The sequence below is a fragment of the Triticum urartu genome, chromosome 7A, assembly GCF_056163025.1.
Source record: "Triticum urartu cultivar PI428250 chromosome 7A, HENAU_Tu73, whole genome shotgun sequence".
Classification (NCBI taxonomy): Eukaryota; Viridiplantae; Streptophyta; class Magnoliopsida; order Poales; family Poaceae; genus Triticum; species Triticum urartu.
This window is the reverse complement of record NC_141879.1, coordinates 78,446,089-78,462,362: the sequence shown is the minus strand read 5'-3', so window position 1 is coordinate 78,462,362 and position 16,274 is coordinate 78,446,089. Positions and strand designations below refer to the sequence as shown.

Genomic DNA, 16,274 nt, shown 5'->3' with positions numbered 1-16,274 from the left:
CTATAAATTTTCAAAATATAATATTGTCGGATGCCACCAAAAAATTACAACATGATAATGCGACTCACATTAAGATATTCCGATACGTTCCCATTCTCTGACCTATCTCCACGATCTGAATTTTCATCATCTGACCAATCTTCTATCCAGTCTTTCATCACTTCTCCAAACTCCATGTCATACATCATATCAGTTAACTCATCGTCCGCCATTTCCTACAACAATTAATATGTATCATCGCATGTGCAAACATTATCAATGCTGACATATACAACACCTAGCGCACGATCACGGATGTTAAATAAACTACCCCAACCGGAGAGCGCCCTAACCGAGGGCGTTCAGATCGTGCACACAACCGACGCCAACGACCTCTGATCGCCCATGGATCCTCCCCCTCTCCACACCGAGCGGCGGTAAGGTACGTCCCACGAATCCAGTACGTGATCACTTTGGATGGCGAGAAGCTGCGCTACCCGTGATAACATGCGCCGCCGGATTCCTAGCCCACGGCACCAGTCGTGATTACTTTGGATCGCCGGATACCTAGTTAAGCCGCCGCATCAAATAACGGAGCCGTCGTGCACACAACTGACGGCAACCGACGCTAGGTTAACCCTAGAAAGAAGAAACCCACTTTAGCCCGCGTGATCACTGTGTATATCACGACGAGCAGCACTACCAGAACAAGATCTGCGATGGCCTGGACCGCCAGAAAGCTAGGTTACCCGCCCCGCTAGGTTAACCACTACGACGAAAACAGCGGCAGTTTGTTTGATGCTGCCGCGAGCGAGACAAACATGGGGAAACGAGATGCGGTACCTGCGAGCGCTGGAGGTTGACGACGGTGCCGCGCGCGCTCTCAGACGAGATCGCCGGTGATAAGATCGCCGCCGCCGATATTCCTAAAGAACCTCACCAGAATGATGGAGGAGCTGCGTGAATGATGGAGCTGCGTGATTGATTGAGCTGCGTGATTGATGGATCGGCCGTCGGCAGGTCCTACCTGGTCATGGGGTCGTGTCATCCTTTTTTTTCGGGATGTCACCGTATACATACGTATGGGTCATACGGGTTATACGGGGCTTGGATATGGGCTACGGGGCTTGGATATGGGCAGCGGCGGGCCGGAGAAAAAAATAGATGGCGAGGGTCAAGAATACCCCTACAGCGTGTTTGGTAGTTTACGGTAAAGGGAATGGGAATTTACGAGAGGGAATTGGCTGAGGGATTATACATAGGAAGTGGATTGTTAGTCCCAGTCCCACGTTTGGTACCGGGTGAGAATTATTTGTGGGAATTCCCACAATAAATAAAGAAAAGGAAGGATAGGTTACGAGGTTACGTGAGATGTGATTCTATTTGCCGTTGCATCTGCAGATTAGGGAGCAATTTTTTTTACGATAGATTAGGGAGTAGTAGTTAGCACTTGCCAGTTTGTTTGGAGGAAAAATTATGCCGCCCAAGAATTTAGCTACGATGTTCGTGGTTTTTTTCCTTTAGCTGCGGGAGGTGGGCCACCAAATCTGTTTTTAGATGTCAACTCCCATTTCTTCGCTGAATTACCAGGGTCCCCCCAAGGTAGAGATCGATGGGAGTTGGCCCTCCTAATTCCCCCTCCCCTTCCCTTGCTAATTCCCAAGTCCTTCAACCAATCAACGGAATTTTAGTCTCATCAACCTTAAACTCCCATTCCCTACCTCTAACTCCCCCAACCAAACACGCTGCTAGGAAATTGAGTTAGGGGGGTGCACCGGAGCAAGGCTCCTATTAGAGATGCTCTTAGACTTTCTGTAGTAATTTCCCTTCACATCAATGCATGCGTACAAACAGCCTGGTTGCTCATGCATGCATTCCACAGGAGAAAGTGGCTCCTCTAGTCGAATCTTCATATTAAAAACTCCTGGAACGTCTTTCCAAATGTTAACTCCTCACATCCCCGAGGGACAGAAACAATGTCTATCTAATGGAACATTTAAAAGCTAATTTCTTACTAACTTACATTTGGTTTACGCATTTGACCGAATACCTACAAGTATGTATACCTACGGATTTCTGCAATTAGTTATATATCTCCTAGTCATGAGAATTTTTGTCAGGATCGATCCGCCTAACATAGTGTTGAAGTACACGATACCTCAAGGTATCCATGCGTACACATCTAGCAACACTCCGTGAAACCAGCCTGAAGAACAACGGAAAAACCTAGAGAGAAGAAGCCTAGCGACGAACATGAACTCGACCAGATCTAGTGGGTGACGGGCGAGGGCTAATTGTGATGGCGCTCCTGTGGCATGTCGGGTGATGGCTGAAAACCGTCATTACTGTATTTTTATGATGAAAATCGGTTTTACGTGACACAAGTAGCTCGTCACAAAAAAATCATTTCTTTTGTAGAGATGATTGTAAGAAAGTAAACGAGATGGTTCAGATGGTAAAGAACAAAAAATAATAATTTGATCAAGATCGTGATTACGAGGAATAAATGAGAGGGTCCATAACATCAGCAGTGTCATCTCTCCACAAAACATAGCATATGTGTGCTGAACAAAATAGAGTTGTTTATGGACTGAACTGCAGTTTTTACATTAGATGGAGTTTTTAATATCTGATCATAAAGTGGTAATTTATCAGATGGCAACAAACACATCTAGAATCATATTAGATGGATCATAATAATGTAGGGCAGCTCACATGATCTTTCTATTCAGATGCAAAGGAGAGAAAATGTCATCTAGGTACTGTTATGGACCCAAAGTCCAAGAAGAACTACTCATACATGGTCATCGTGGCAGCGAGGTTGATGCAGATAGCTCCAGCGATAATTTCCACCTCCAGCAGGAGTTAATTTTTGTTTTTGACCTATTTATCGACCCTTGCTGCTCCCATGATGATGCAGGAGTATTCCATATTCGAGGCTGAGGATTTGTGGTAGTCGCTATGTGCCATGTATCTCTCTTTGTTAATCATATGAATTACCACCATGATTGTGATCTTGGAATTGATGATTAGTTGAATTATATGTTGTACCTCTTGTGATGAGTTTCTTTATGTATTAAATTCTTTTCATGTTATGTTAAACTTTGAGAATTAATATCCAGCATAATTTTGGGATACACCTGCGATGACATTGGGTAACTATATGGATGAAGATTAGAAAGATAAAGATCATATAATGGTGTTTAGTATAATACCTGAGGGTTTTTTAATCATAATTTCTTAGGTTGACTGAAGTGGCTCAATAGATTAAGATCAGAAAGACAACTTTGAGGTGTGGAACTTTACACACCTACGAGATCTCAGTCGGTTTTGATCCAATAAAGAGGAACTTTGTGAGATTACACATCATGTATTTTAATTAAGTTATGAATGCTGAGACTTGATACTAGTAAACCTATGAACCCTATGCGTTGTTTTCAACTATCACAACCTCCTCATTTTAGTCACTTTTACATATTGTTACCTTGCCGTTGTTATTTAATTCGAAAGTACAAAAATATTGCCAGCATCCATAGTATCAATCTATTCTTGTTGTGTAACTTTGGCATAGAGATACTTGTCTCCCCTCGTACACCCCAAATTTTGGCTTTTGATCTGTTCGAGGGAAAACTTGTGCCCAAAGTGTTTCCGCTCTTAGGTGGCACTCAGGCCTTCTGGTTTTGCTTTTCATAGTAAAAAAATGGATGCTTAATTAAACCACAACCTCTTGACATGGTATGCAAGGTGAATGTTGACGCCCTTTTCACATCATAGTCCACCGCTATTATTTTCTTTCTGGATACTTGAAGCAATGTAGCATCAAGCCTGCATGTCTACTGTACAATCTAGTGGGTTTATGCAACCAGGTTGTTGATTTCATCTACGAGAGAGTCCACAATAACTTTGTTTGCTGCCTCTGACAGATGCCAAACGTCCCAGAACACATATGTATGTGCGCTCGGACAAGTCCCAGGTAACAGGGGGTTGCAAAGGATTGACGCCTCCACCGTCCCTGTGCCACAGCAGGCCCGCTTCGCCTCGGTGAACCCTACAGCGTGAAACCCGTACATAAGCCAGATGTGGTTAGAAGACAAAAAAAATGTATGCCATGCATCATTCCGATCATAAATAAGTACTCCCTATGTAAACTAATGTAAGACATTTTTGTAAACTGCAAAAACTTCATATATTAGTGTACAGGGGTAGTAGATTTTATATCCTACCTCGCGATACAGGAGAGGTAGCGAGGTTGTAGAAAGGTGTATACATGTCGAGAACCACAATCTTGAGATCATGGTACTTCTTTGATAGTGAGTCAACAGCAGCTTTCAACTTCATGTTGTAATACTGGGCGTCGTTGTTGAGCCTAGCCACACATCCGCTCCTCCCATGACCATACAACGTGATCGCCATGGGAAAACAACCAAAGGGTGGCAGGGAGAACACGCCGATGCGTCGGGCTCCCATGTCGTAAAGTTGCTAAAATCAATTCAAGATTGAGAAGAAGGTACATGATTTTAACCATCTATATATCCTTTGTTGATCAAGCTATAGAAGAGCTTAGGTTTGGCGTTTATAGATTACTGTCACACTGTTGTTGAACATCCCGACGAGGCGGTCTGAGAATTGTTCAGCGGTTTGGTTCATGTCGAGGAAAGGGTTGATGTAATAGTTGTAGACAAAGTCACATGAACCGGCGCAGATGATGTAGAGTGAGCCCCGAATGATGGAGCGAGCATGGCTGCTCCCAGCCACCACCGCCAGCTTAGCTTGGTAGTCTTTGAAGTACTTCAATTGTTGAGAGACAGAGATGGCTCTCTGCAGTAAGCTATTATTATAATAATAAAGTGATACATATATTTGCAAGAATGGACACTCATCGATGATACTTACAATCAGAGTCCCATGGCCATTGTAGCCAGATGCAGCAGACGCAAAGTTAGCTCCAAGAAGAAGGTTCTGTCCTGATGCTTCTGGGCTGAGATATGCTGGCGGAGAGCCATCGAACCCAACCTTTTCAGCTGCAACCAACACACAAATCACATTGTAAACGCAAGATATACATCGTGAAGTCACAGCTGTGTGACAAGATAGTCTCGGGCAAACCTATGAAATCGATAAGCAGCTTGCCGTTGCAGAACCTTCCTGTGGCGACATGGTCTTTGAAGTCCCTGCCATAGGGAGGGAAGTTGGCTTTTGCGATGGTGAAGATGTAGTTGTTGTTGCCTACATCCACCAGCGAGTCGCCGAACACCATCAGCGCCGGAACTGCCGGCCCTTCCTCGCTGCTCTGCCCCGTTGGCTGCGTCAAAAGGAAGATAGCCAGGAGCAGCAAGCACCTCGACACCATTGTAGCCTGCGAGACTTGTTGCCATTGTGGCCTGCTAAACTAGCTACTACTTTTAGTTGGAGTTGTCTAGAAGAGAAGAAAATACTGCTGCTCTCGTGTAAAGAAAGAAAACTTTACAAAAAGAAAACTAGCATGATGTGCCAAATAGAAACAAACTAATAAAGTGGTAAGAAAACTACAGGGCGCGTGATCTACACGCTAGCTTCTAGCTAGACCAGGATCACCCACACGAAACACATGCCGTCTTTACAAAAAAGAAAAAGGAAACACATACCGTGTAGAAATAAGAAACACATACAGTGTACTATAAACCAGCAACGGAGAAACAGATGCTTTCTTCTGCTTTTGGATAAGTATACTGTATAAGCATCCACTACTAGGAAAAAGGCTAGCAACAGCGCGGGTTTTAGGTGTATCAGCAGCGCGGGTACCGGCGCTATTAATAAGGCGCTACAGCTAATAGTTAGTAGTAGCGTGGGAGGAACCCGCGCTACTACTAACTTTGTTAGTAGTAGCGTGTGCCACCCACGCTACTGCTATTACAGACTCGCGCTACTACTAATGAAGTAGTAGTAGCGTGCATACAATACCAGCGCCTTATTAATAGCGTGTATACAATACCAGGGCACTTTTTTCCCAACGCTACTAGTAGCAAATTAGGAATTAAAAAAAAATAAAAATAGATGCAGTATTCATGAATGGAGATCAGAGACACGTCCAGTGCAAAATAAATTTCACAGAACCATCTTAACACTTGTAGTGTTCATGGATGCATCATTCAACATCTCAACTCGAAGAGATCACGAGGACACACACAACCATCACCTAAAGGTTGGTACCTTCCCTAGCGTTTCACCACCAACCTAACCAGACCACTTCTCTAGATGTATGTACAAAGCGTCGAGGTCCTCCACCTTGAGGAACTCCGGACGATGGCGTCGTCCTCCACCTCGGTGACGTCCGGACGGTGGCGTCGAGGTCCTCCACCCTGGGGACCTCCTGCGTCGCAATCACCTGGACGATAATCTGTATGTCGCGGTCGAGGGGCTTCACGGTGAAGTCTGCCTCCGAGTAGTTGAAGAGCACGACTCCCATCGGGCCGCAGTAGTCCTTGTCGATCACCCTGCACCCAGTCGAGAAAGTGAAAACTTGTTAGTTAGCTCCTGCTTGCGCAAGGTTCACGGAAGGGTCCGGCCACTTCCAAAGACGATAATAAGATACAATAACTATGTCCAGGCTTGGAAGACTGAAAATAAATTAAAAAAGAAATGTATTCAAGATAATAACACACAATAATTAGATTGAAAACAAAGAAAGCACCTGCGCACGCTGCCCTTGCCCCCGATCACTGGCTATATCCCAGTCTCGCACGTCCTCAGCTAGGATTTCATGGTTGTTGAACCTTTTTGCTCTGCAGGGAAGCATTATGGACAAGATCAAAGATAGTTTAAGAGACAGACCATAATCCCAGTTCGCTACAGGATATCATTTCAGCTTCAAATTACTGAAAATATCTTAATACAGGCGAACATGTGTTCACCTTTCTGATCTGCAGCAGCTTCACCTGCATCATATTTGGTTACACCTTCTGCCTCAGCCACACCGTTGACAACATCATGACGCTGTCATTTGCAGGTGCAAGAAACCCATCAGATGAATCACAGTATGTACAGTATGAGCAGTGCAAAATAGAAACATCTCTTGTCCTAATTTACCAGTTAGCATCATGGTACATGTGAGAGTTGATTGCAACAGTCACAGGGATCAAAAGGAACAACAGGATAAAACAGCAAAGCATAAATCATATGGACACACAGAACTAAACAAGCAAGGCTGTTCATTCAGGTTCAGAGGCAATCAACAAGATTACTAGTGAGGCGTGTCCCTCTCGCATTTCCACCGATTAACACAACTGGCTAAGACGACGACGCGCACAGAGCAGCCTAGGCCCTCTCGCCACAGATGCGGCGTGCGAGCTGCGGAACAAAGTCGTGGTACTGTGCATATTCACTGAAGGTTAAACATTTTTTTTACTGAAATCCCAGCTGCAGAACAAAGAAAGCACCTACTGCTAGTAGCAAAACCAATATGTTTATGAGGAATATATAGATGTTTCAAATCAAAAGACCAAGTAGAATAGATAAATTTAGTCAGGAATCTGTTGTAGCATGGCAAACCCCTTGTTTCTAAATAACATGTATGCTAGTCTGTAGAGCTAGTTCACTGGGATTATTACTATGGTTTGTATGCTGGTTCACTTTCCATGAATTTCCCTCTAATTCAGCTTATCGACGGATGATTTTTTTTAAGAGAAAACTAACTTTACATATACGTCACACATAGAAAAGGTCATATGCCATAAGGTTTTTCTGTTAATTAGTGTGCTATCGCAAGAAAACTAAAATGAGAATGTACAAAAGTAAAAAAAAATCCTGCAAGTCATAATATGGCCCGTCTGTACGTACTGGAACTGAACCACTTTGAATAATAAAAGCATCAGCAGGCAAAGACCAGAAGATCAGAATCTATTGTCTCTAAGGGCTTAGATCTCAAAGAATATATAAGATGCGTACGTAAAATATGGCAAAAGGGGAACATACCATGCATGGAGTCGCTGTTATGAAATTTCAGTTATCTCACCAGTCCGCTGTAGTTTTTCCACTCGGCAGCGTCCACCATCCACGTAGTTTCTCCACTCGGCAGCGTCCGCCGACGGCGGCGGCCTCCTGATTTGCTACAACCTGCCATCGGTATGCCTCCTCCGCTGCATCGTCCATCACTCATCTATGAGAAATAAATTAGATGTTGGATCTTCATATGTTCAGAACTTGGAACTAAAAAGATTAAAATTCTACTCAAAAGAAAAAAGATTAAAAGTTTATGGTGAGACGGGATCAGAGAGAGCCGGGAGATCCTGGATCGAGTCATATAGCTTTTCTATATTGGTTACAACTTGTGAGGCGGCGGCGACAATGCCGGCGTGGAGCCGCGGGGCCTCCCGATCTCATCCTCCGCCTTGACTCCCGGCCTCTGCACGGTCGGCACTGCACATTGGGAAAAAAACTCCCGCACGAACTGAGCATTTACAGATGATACAACACGATAGTTGCCTACAATAATCTGTACACGTTCGATTTAGACGAGGACCACAGCTCCACGCGGTGAGGGTCGCTCATAAACGTTGATTTATATCTCTGCTGAAAGTTTCAGTCTGTCACTAATTTTTACGGCACCCAGCAAGCAGGAGGAATAATAAGATTACCAGCCAACTGATGATGAGAGATCATAGAGAAGAGTGGAGAGGCTTACCAGAGGCGCGGGCAGGCATGGGAAGTCGACCAGGAGCAGGCCTAACGTCTCCGCTCCGAGGTACGGCCAGCATCAATGCCGGTGTGCGCCGCGCCGCTCCGCTGGCTAGGGTTGGGCACTGGTGGTGTCTGCCGCGTGCCTGCACCTGCGTGTTGAAGGGAACGACGTATCAGGGAAGGGGGGAAGGGAAGGGAAGGTGAGAAGAGCAGATCGAAGAGGAGAAGATGGGAAAGAGATTACCTTGATGGGCAAGAGATGGCTGAGGAAGAGCTGCGTGCGTCGCGGGCGAGCAGAAGCCAGCTCGCGAGCATCTCCGTCCAGGACCTTGACGACGGCGGATGGATCTGGCGGCGCCATGGCCGCCGCTCGACCTCTCTCTTCTATTGTCTTCTAGTGAGGGGATTGGATGGGAGAGGGTGGTGGCGAAGGCTGTGGGGGAGAGAGTGGAGGCCATGGCCGGCGGCGAGGTCGACGTTGGGTGGCGGCGGCGATCTAGGACTGGGAGGAGGGAAGGCGACGAGACGGTAGCTCTCTCCAAGATAGAAAATTTTACCGGGCCAACGAGTAAAGAAAAATTGATGGCTGCTCTCTTCTCTATGTCGCGGGCGGCACGATGAGACGACGTAGTAGCGTGGGGTTTATACACCGCGCTACTACTACGAAGTTAGTAATAGCGTGGGTTTATACCCCATGCTACTATTACTGCTTGTTCCGTCGGGCACGGTGAAGACCATTTAGTAGTAACGTGGGTTTATACACCGCGCTACTACTATCAATTTAGTAGTAGTGTGGGTTTATAACCCGCGCTACTACAAATTAGCAGTAGCGTCTCTTTTTATACCGCGCTGCTGATAAGATCCTGTGTAAAAGGTTTTTCCTAGTAGTGATCTGAAGAGGTATCTGTGCCAGGGAAGAAATAAGAAGGAAAATACATTATGGCCGTTCACAGGAGCTTTTGCTGTTCTACATCACCAAACTTCAGAAAAGGCTCCTGGTGTTTTGCCTGACACCCAGATGGAGAAGGTACAAATAGCAGAAGCCAAGCACCACAACACCTGGAAGAGAGAAGGCGACAACCCCCAAAGTGTTGTCGCAAGTGAATGCTCACAGGCAAGGCAAATAAGACAGTTATATGGAAAATACGCAGGGCAACCATCACAGGGTCTCTGGACAAAGAACCAACACCACCGTCCTGACAAAGCAGAGAGGAACCAGAAACCCACCGTTGCCATGGCCCTCGCAAAGCGAAGATGACGAACCACAAGCAAGTAGCCTAGAAAAGCTCATAGATTTTCAAGAACTAGGATGGTACAAAATCTGAGCAGCCTTTTTCAGGGTAATCACTTGAAACATTCAGATCTGGCTCTGGCATTTTTACCCTACACACGGAGTAATGGTGATTTAAACTTTTCTCCCCATGCAATCTGTAGACACTGCCCAGCGCTCCAGTGATTGGATTAGGGAAAGCATAGAAGACACGCTTGAACCTTTGATGTACAAGTGCCATAGCACACCTTCAAATAAACAAACATGTCAGCAACCTAAACAGTAAGCAACAACCAGAAAATGATGCCATACTCTATAATATACTCCTACATTGTGCAGGGTTCCCAAACAAGGTAGATGTCGAATCCTGTGCAGAGATATGGTCTGTTTGTTCCAGACAAGTCACTCCCACATTCTTGATGCTCAGCTTGTTCTTTATCCTGATGTTCAAGTTCAAACTTGTTAGAACAAGATGGGGAGAACAACAAATATGCATCATTTTCAGTCCTGTGTTACAGTAGTAAGTGTCCAAGGGTTATTAAAGCGAATTGGCAACAATCGAAGGCAAGATATATGTAACAGGGCTCACCTTTGTAACTATCTTTGGCCGCTTTGCTGGTTCATTATCAGAACAATTATCCATATCGCCATTTAAGTCTAATTCGGTTGTTGGAGAAGTTGAAGTATGGAACATCATTCGATCTCTCTCGGCAGCATTTTCAATGGCAACTATGGCAGCATGTCTCAGAGGATGCCAAAGAAAACCACCTTCAGAGGACAAAGTCTTCTGCTCAGAAGACCTCTGTTTTGTCCATCCCCACGGGTCCATACATGAGACCTCCATGTTCAAGCCATTGCGAACATGGGAGCTTGACAGCAACAACCTGCCATCATTAGCCCCAGCTGTTTCAGCCAAAGAGCGGCCACCATCTGCTTCCACATTGACACATCTGTTCCTTTTCTGGAAGGCATCATGCTGGTGTGTTTGATCTGTAGCCTTTGAAATTATTTGCATACTTGATGGATCAACAATAATGGCCGTGTTGCCCACCTGGGGAAAGCTCACCCATGCAGAAGTTAACACAAAAATATATGATCTATAACAAAGAACCAGCAAACTAAAATCACATAATATAAATAAGAAAAACAATAGACATCGTATCCTTGCTAGAGTTAATAGAGTATATTGCGCCTTCGCATGAGGGTTGAAAAAGGTTCTCAATGAATACTAACAACAATATTTAGAAAAATAATAATGGGAATCAGTAGAGTAATCTAGCAATAAATAAATAGTGCACAATCAGGAGTGGCCACCTCTGATAACTGGATAGCAGTCCTCATGCAATCAAATATTGATGGTAATTCATCCTCTTTAAATCCAGATGAACCACCAGTGCTGCAACATTAAGAGAAAAGTGCATCAGAAAAGCTAACATATGAGTTACGACATGGCATTTACTGTGCTTATAAGTTGCAATTTAAATTGCTTCCAAAGACAATAATCTATATGAGCAATCTTAACTTTCCATCAGAAGTAGAAAACATTCCTATGGGAGGTATGCAGTAATACTGCAAGTTACACATTGCAAATTTATGATTCAATTAGTCAATTGCTTATGACTGATATGTCAAGTTACAATCCTATCCTATTTTCCTACTTCCTCCGTCCCAAAATAAGTGTCTCAATTTTATACTAACTCTAGTACAAAGTTGTACTAAGCTTGAGACACTTATTTTGGAACGGAGGGAGTATTTTTGCCTTACAGACCCTCCCTTGAACAGAGTTACACATGCTTGAACCTCTTTCTAAGCTGGGCACAATCTTAGTTGAGAAAGCGGGTTGTTAAGTACTCATACCTAAGGATAGCACTGCCAAGGACCATAACAAGGAATGGAAATCCTTGCCAACATTTTGAGCCCATTTGGTTAACCATGACAGGCTAAATTTGGCTTGTATGCCAATTAAGAGGGTGTGTTTCATGCTACACAAGTGGTCTGTCCATTTGGTCAAAGCAAATAAAGTGTACAAGACAGGAGTAACCAATGGCATAAAAAAAGTAGAACACAGAAAATACAACATATGAAACAGAAACAGAACATACTCATGCAGGGGATGATAAGAAGTTGGCCAGAGTTTGCACTGTTCCTCCCATTCCTCTTTCGACATAGCAGGATAGCTGGCAACCTGTGGAAGACATTGCAAATATCAAATATCACCATACGACAGGCTTCACCTGTAAAAAGATCCAGTTCATTCTATATTGATACATGACGACTGATAACTATTTGGCTACAGCTTTATCTACTATCATTATGATCCACATTTTTCGCAAAACAAAATACAATGTATTTAACCAATGCTCCTGATGTAAGTGCATTCCGGACTATGTAATGCATTTCTATCAGACTGACAACAGGTCAGACACAGAAAACTTGGTGGTTGCCGCGCAGATCAAACTAGAGACTACATTTTCATCCATGATGAGTGCATAATAAATCTCACGAAGGTTACTGGATAGTACTCTCTCTGTAAAGAAATATAAGGCCTTTTAGATCACTAAAGTAGTGATCTAAACGGTCTTATATTTCTTTACAGAGGGAGGAACTAGCAGGTAGCCATTTTAATGTGCTTATTTGGACAAAGTGAAAAGCTGACCCAAAGTGATAGGAGTTCAATTCCACAAGGATACTTACTTTTGCAATGAAAGGACTCAACTGGTAAGCCTTCACTACCTTCTGTACAGCCTCAGGAAACCCATTCTTACCACTTTCAGATTCAGTGGAAAGGCATAAGATGATCGATAACTCGGATTTTTCTGTCAAAGTAATAGAAATAAGGAAAAATTACACAGGGAAGAGAGAGCACCAAATTTTTTTGACATACTCCTACTGGTCACATGTTATACAGAGCTTTCAACATGGTGAGTTGCTCATTTTATATATATATATATCCAACCTATAGATGGTTGTGCTAGCATTAGTTGACTATTAATAGCTCTGACATGGTAAGCTTGGAAGTATATATGGAGCTATACAATGGCTTCAGTGATCATGTGCTCCATTTTATGACATTATGAAAGTATGCACTCAAAGGGCAAACAGAAAATAATAGAGAACTAGATAAAAGTGTATATACTACCACACTGAATACGACGACGCACCCGCTTAACATGCCGCAGATTCTCCAGTGGGCACACCTGATTAAGTTGCCTGAAATGTCACTCACACTAACAAGTCACTGCCTAGAATATTACCAAAATGATTTTTAAAGTTTGTGTCCACACAAGCCAACAACATTCACATAATAGCACTTAAGCATGGAATTGTGAAACAAAATACAATTACAAATTAAACAAAAAGTGGGACTCGAATTTTATGTCACTTTTCTATGTAGATAAATTTACTAATCCACAATTCCACTTTTGTGAACAAAATTGCCACTTGAACAATAAAATTATTTTATTTACTTTTGAAATTTGTATCCACAAGTTGTGGTCTAAAACTTGAATTCAAAAGGTTACTAAGCTGTATTAAGCAAATATGAATTGAAATTGAATTCCTCTTTATGCTGTAATCGGCCGAACACGACAGCTATTTTTTACTCAGAGTTAGCATTAAACAAAAAAAACATCATTCCAAAGGTACACCATTGAATAAAAGCAATCCTTAAATATTAATATGTTCTTGCCATCAATTAGTTTGACAAAAAAGAAGGAATAGTCAGTAATACTGTCCACAGAATAACCTTGTTAGTTGCAATCCTCTACTGATAAATCCTAACCAAAAATACCAGCTGAATAAACAACGAATAGGAGCAAATTCATGTACCTAATGACAGTATTGGCTACCTTGGATTCAATCTTCGCAGCCACAACATCAACTGGCAACGAAAGGAAAAAAAGAATAGTGAGAATATGGTAATAGAATAGCAACAAAAACAACTATAGTAATAAATTAGTAATTAAAAGAGGTACCTGTAGAATGTGGGAGGGGAGTTAGGTTGCCGGCGACCTCGATAAGCTCCCACACCATGGTGGCCAAATTTAAATGGAAACTGAAGTCAAGAAACAAAGAACTCACTGTCTGATTCTTAATGCGAGAAATTGGTTGATCTAAAATTGCAACCTGTGGCACTGGACCAGTAAAAAAGCAATAAACAGGACAAGGAAGAAGTGGATTGATAAATTCAACAAATAGAGGAGGCGAGTAAGTAACCGCGGATAATGTGGAGGTCCGAGCCAAAGAGTTGGCGCAGGTATCATGTGTTGAGTTAAGAGCACACAAGCATCAACCATGAAAAAACAAAACCAACCTAATTAACCACGCACGGGGCATGAGGCGCATCATGACATCAGGAATATAAGTGCGCCTCCAAACTCCGATTCAGCTTATCCAAAACCAATGTCAACACTGGAGTACACAAAAAATAGAATTACAAACTACAGCAGCATCCTAGGCGTGTTTGGTTCTGGGGGCGGGGGCTGGGGCTGGCAACTACAAATGCCATACTCCATAGTGCAACCGGCTCCAGTAGATCCATAATATTTTGAGTCACAGGGCTATGATTCAACAAAGCGTTGCGATAATCACAGGTTCAATCTCAATACGATTCATCAACGCATTTGGGACGAAACAGCCTGAGAGGGGCGAGAGGGGGCGGGTGACCGGCTGACCTTGTGGTTCTCCGTGCTCGGGTAGAAGATGCTCCTTGGGGGCGGCAGAGGAGCTCACGGCCTCAGGTCGGGGAGCGCCTCCCGGCCGGCGTGGGCGGGCGGAGCCAAACCCTAAGGCGTGTTTCTCCGATCCTTCCGCCGGCGGTGGAAACGGGGAGGGAGAGTGGGCTTTTCTTTGATTGAGGAAGGGAACGCAAGACAGGACAAGGACGGCCAATCTAGGCCCACTGGCTTTCCAGGGCCCAGCCCACGACGGCGCATGTGCGTTTTGAACGGGGTCAGGCTGGCAATGGGGATTATCCATTGCATAATCCCAATTTCTCGTGAGAGCACAACGGTCAGGCTGCTAACGGGGATTATTCATACGGGTATTGGATCCCATCCCCGTCTCCATGACATCCTTATATCTGTCTGCGGGAATAAAAATAATCCTATCCCCATCCCTGTTCGGATTATTTATCCCGTAAGAAAACCCATACATGCAATTAACAACAATCTTCGATAGCATCTCTGGAGAGAAAAGTAGTATTTTAACACAATAAATAATATGTTGTGACTATGTTAGCGAAAATACAAACGCACCCACGTGAATAGTGAAGGAAATATGCCCTAGAGGCAATAATAAAGTTATTATTCATATTTCCTTATATCATGATAAATGTTTATTATTCATGCTAGAATTGTATTAACCGGAAACTTAGTACATGTGTGAATACATAGACAAATAGATTGTCACTAGTATGCCTCTACTTGACTAGCTCGTTGATTAAAGATGGTTATGTTTTCTAACCATAGACATGAGTTGTCATTTGATAAACGGGATCACATCATGAGGAGAATGATGTGATTGACTTGACCCATTTCGTCAGCTTAGCACTTGATCCTTTTAGTTTACTGCTATTGCTTTCTTCATGACTTATACATGTTCCTATGACTATGAGATTATGTAACTCCCGATTACCGGAGGAACACTTTGTGTGCTACCAAACGTCACAACGTAACTGGGTGATTATAAAGGTGCTCTACAGGTGTCTCCGATGGTACTTGTTGAGTTGACACAGATCAAGATTAGGATTTGTCACTCCGATTGTCGGAGAGGTATCTCTGGGCCCACTCGGTAATGCACATCACTATAAGCCTTGCAAGCATTGTAACTAATGAGTTAGTTGTGGTATGATGCATTACAGAACGAGTAAAGAGACTTGCCGGTAACGAGATTGAACTAGGTATTGAGATACCGACGATCGAATCTCGGGCAAGTAACATACCGATGACAAATATGATGTTATGCGGTTTGACCGATAAAGATCTTCGTAGAATATGTGGGAGCCAATATGAACATCCAGGTTCCGCTATTGGTTATTAACCGGAGACGTGTCTCGATCATGTCTACATAGTTCTCGAACCCGTAAGGTCCGCACGCTTAAAGTTCGGTGACGATCGGTATTATGAGTTTTTGTGTTTTGATGTACCGAAGGTAGTTTGGAGTCCCGGATATGATCACAGACATGACGAGGAGTCTTGAAATGGTCGAGACGTAAAGATCGATATATTGGACAACTATATTCGGACACCGAAAGTGTTCCGGGTGATTTCGGAGAAAACCGGAGTGCCGGAGGGTTACCGGAACCGCCCCCCCCCCCCCGGGAGAAATAATGGGCCTTATGGGCCTTAGTGGAGAAAGAGAGGGCTGGCCT

General features: G+C 43.6%; 2 protein-coding genes and 1 long non-coding RNA gene across 6 annotated transcripts; all 3 read right to left on the bottom strand.

Annotated features, from left to right (window-relative positions):
- Nucleotides 1-3,687: 3,687 nt before the first annotated feature.
- Nucleotides 3,688-5,346, bottom strand: LOC125553819 (GDSL esterase/lipase APG-like). Of its 3 annotated transcripts, none has more exons than XM_048717508.2 (5): nt 5,086-5,346; nt 4,873-5,000; nt 4,564-4,797; nt 4,203-4,458; nt 3,688-4,027 (listed from the first exon to the last, which is right to left on the bottom strand). In XM_048717508.2, the coding sequence occupies exons 1-5, from the start codon at nt 5,327-5,329 to the stop codon at nt 3,834-3,836; spliced, it is 1,056 nt and encodes a 351-aa protein (XP_048573465.2). In that variant the 5' UTR covers nt 5,330-5,346; the 3' UTR covers nt 3,688-3,833. The 3 variants fall into 3 exon arrangements, with proteins under 3 accessions (XP_048573465.2, XP_048573466.2, XP_087391201.1); XM_048717509.2 differs by having other exon boundaries at nt 4,564-4,767; XM_087535075.1 differs by having other exon boundaries at nt 4,564-5,000.
- A 724-nt stretch (nt 5,347-6,070) lies between these two features.
- LOC147957967 (uncharacterized) lies at nt 6,071-9,596 on the bottom strand. Its single transcript, XR_015610343.1, has 6 exons — nt 8,879-9,596; nt 8,639-8,783; nt 7,930-8,113; nt 6,870-6,951; nt 6,650-6,740; nt 6,071-6,452 (listed from the first exon to the last, which is right to left on the bottom strand). It is a non-coding gene; the product is annotated as an uncharacterized LOC147957967 (long non-coding RNA).
- A 155-nt stretch (nt 9,597-9,751) lies between these two features.
- On the bottom strand, nt 9,752-14,753 carry LOC125551572 (tRNA-specific adenosine deaminase TAD3). 2 transcript variants are annotated; one of them, XM_048714825.2, is made up of 10 exons: nt 14,578-14,753; nt 13,879-13,958; nt 13,733-13,784; nt 13,044-13,114; nt 12,599-12,720; nt 12,007-12,089; nt 11,219-11,300; nt 10,494-10,955; nt 10,235-10,344; nt 9,752-10,152 (listed from the first exon to the last, which is right to left on the bottom strand). In XM_048714825.2, the coding sequence occupies exons 2-10, from the start codon at nt 13,934-13,936 to the stop codon at nt 9,939-9,941; spliced, it is 1,254 nt and encodes a 417-aa protein (XP_048570782.1). In that variant the 5' UTR covers nt 13,937-13,958; nt 14,578-14,753; the 3' UTR covers nt 9,752-9,938. The 2 variants fall into 2 exon arrangements, with proteins under 2 accessions (XP_048570782.1, XP_048570783.1); XM_048714826.2 differs by having other exon boundaries at nt 13,753-13,784.
- Between the last annotated feature and the right edge of the window lie 1,521 nt (nt 14,754-16,274).

Coding starts and splice junctions, on each gene's coding strand:
- LOC125553819 (XM_087535075.1), bottom strand. CDS start 5,329: ATGGTGTCGAGGTGCTTGCTGCTCCTGGCTATCTTCCTTTTGACGCAG. Junction 4,459..4,563: donor TGTTCAACAACAGTGTGACA/GTAATCTATAAA, acceptor AATTGATTTTAG/CAACTTTACGACATGGGAGC. Junction 4,028..4,202: donor TACCTCTCCTGTATCGCGAG/GTAGGATATAAA, acceptor TTCACGCTGTAG/GGTTCACCGAGGCGAAGCGG.
- LOC125551572 (XM_048714825.2), bottom strand. CDS start 13,936: ATGGTGTGGGAGCTTATCGAGGTCGCCGGCAACCTAACTCCCCTCCCA. Junction 12,090..12,598: donor TGAGTCCTTTCATTGCAAAA/GTAAGTATCCTT, acceptor TGTCTTCCACAG/GTTGCCAGCTATCCTGCTAT. Junction 10,956..11,218: donor CTGCTATCCAGTTATCAGAG/GTGGCCACTCCT, acceptor AGCTTTCCCCAG/GTGGGCAACACGGCCATTAT.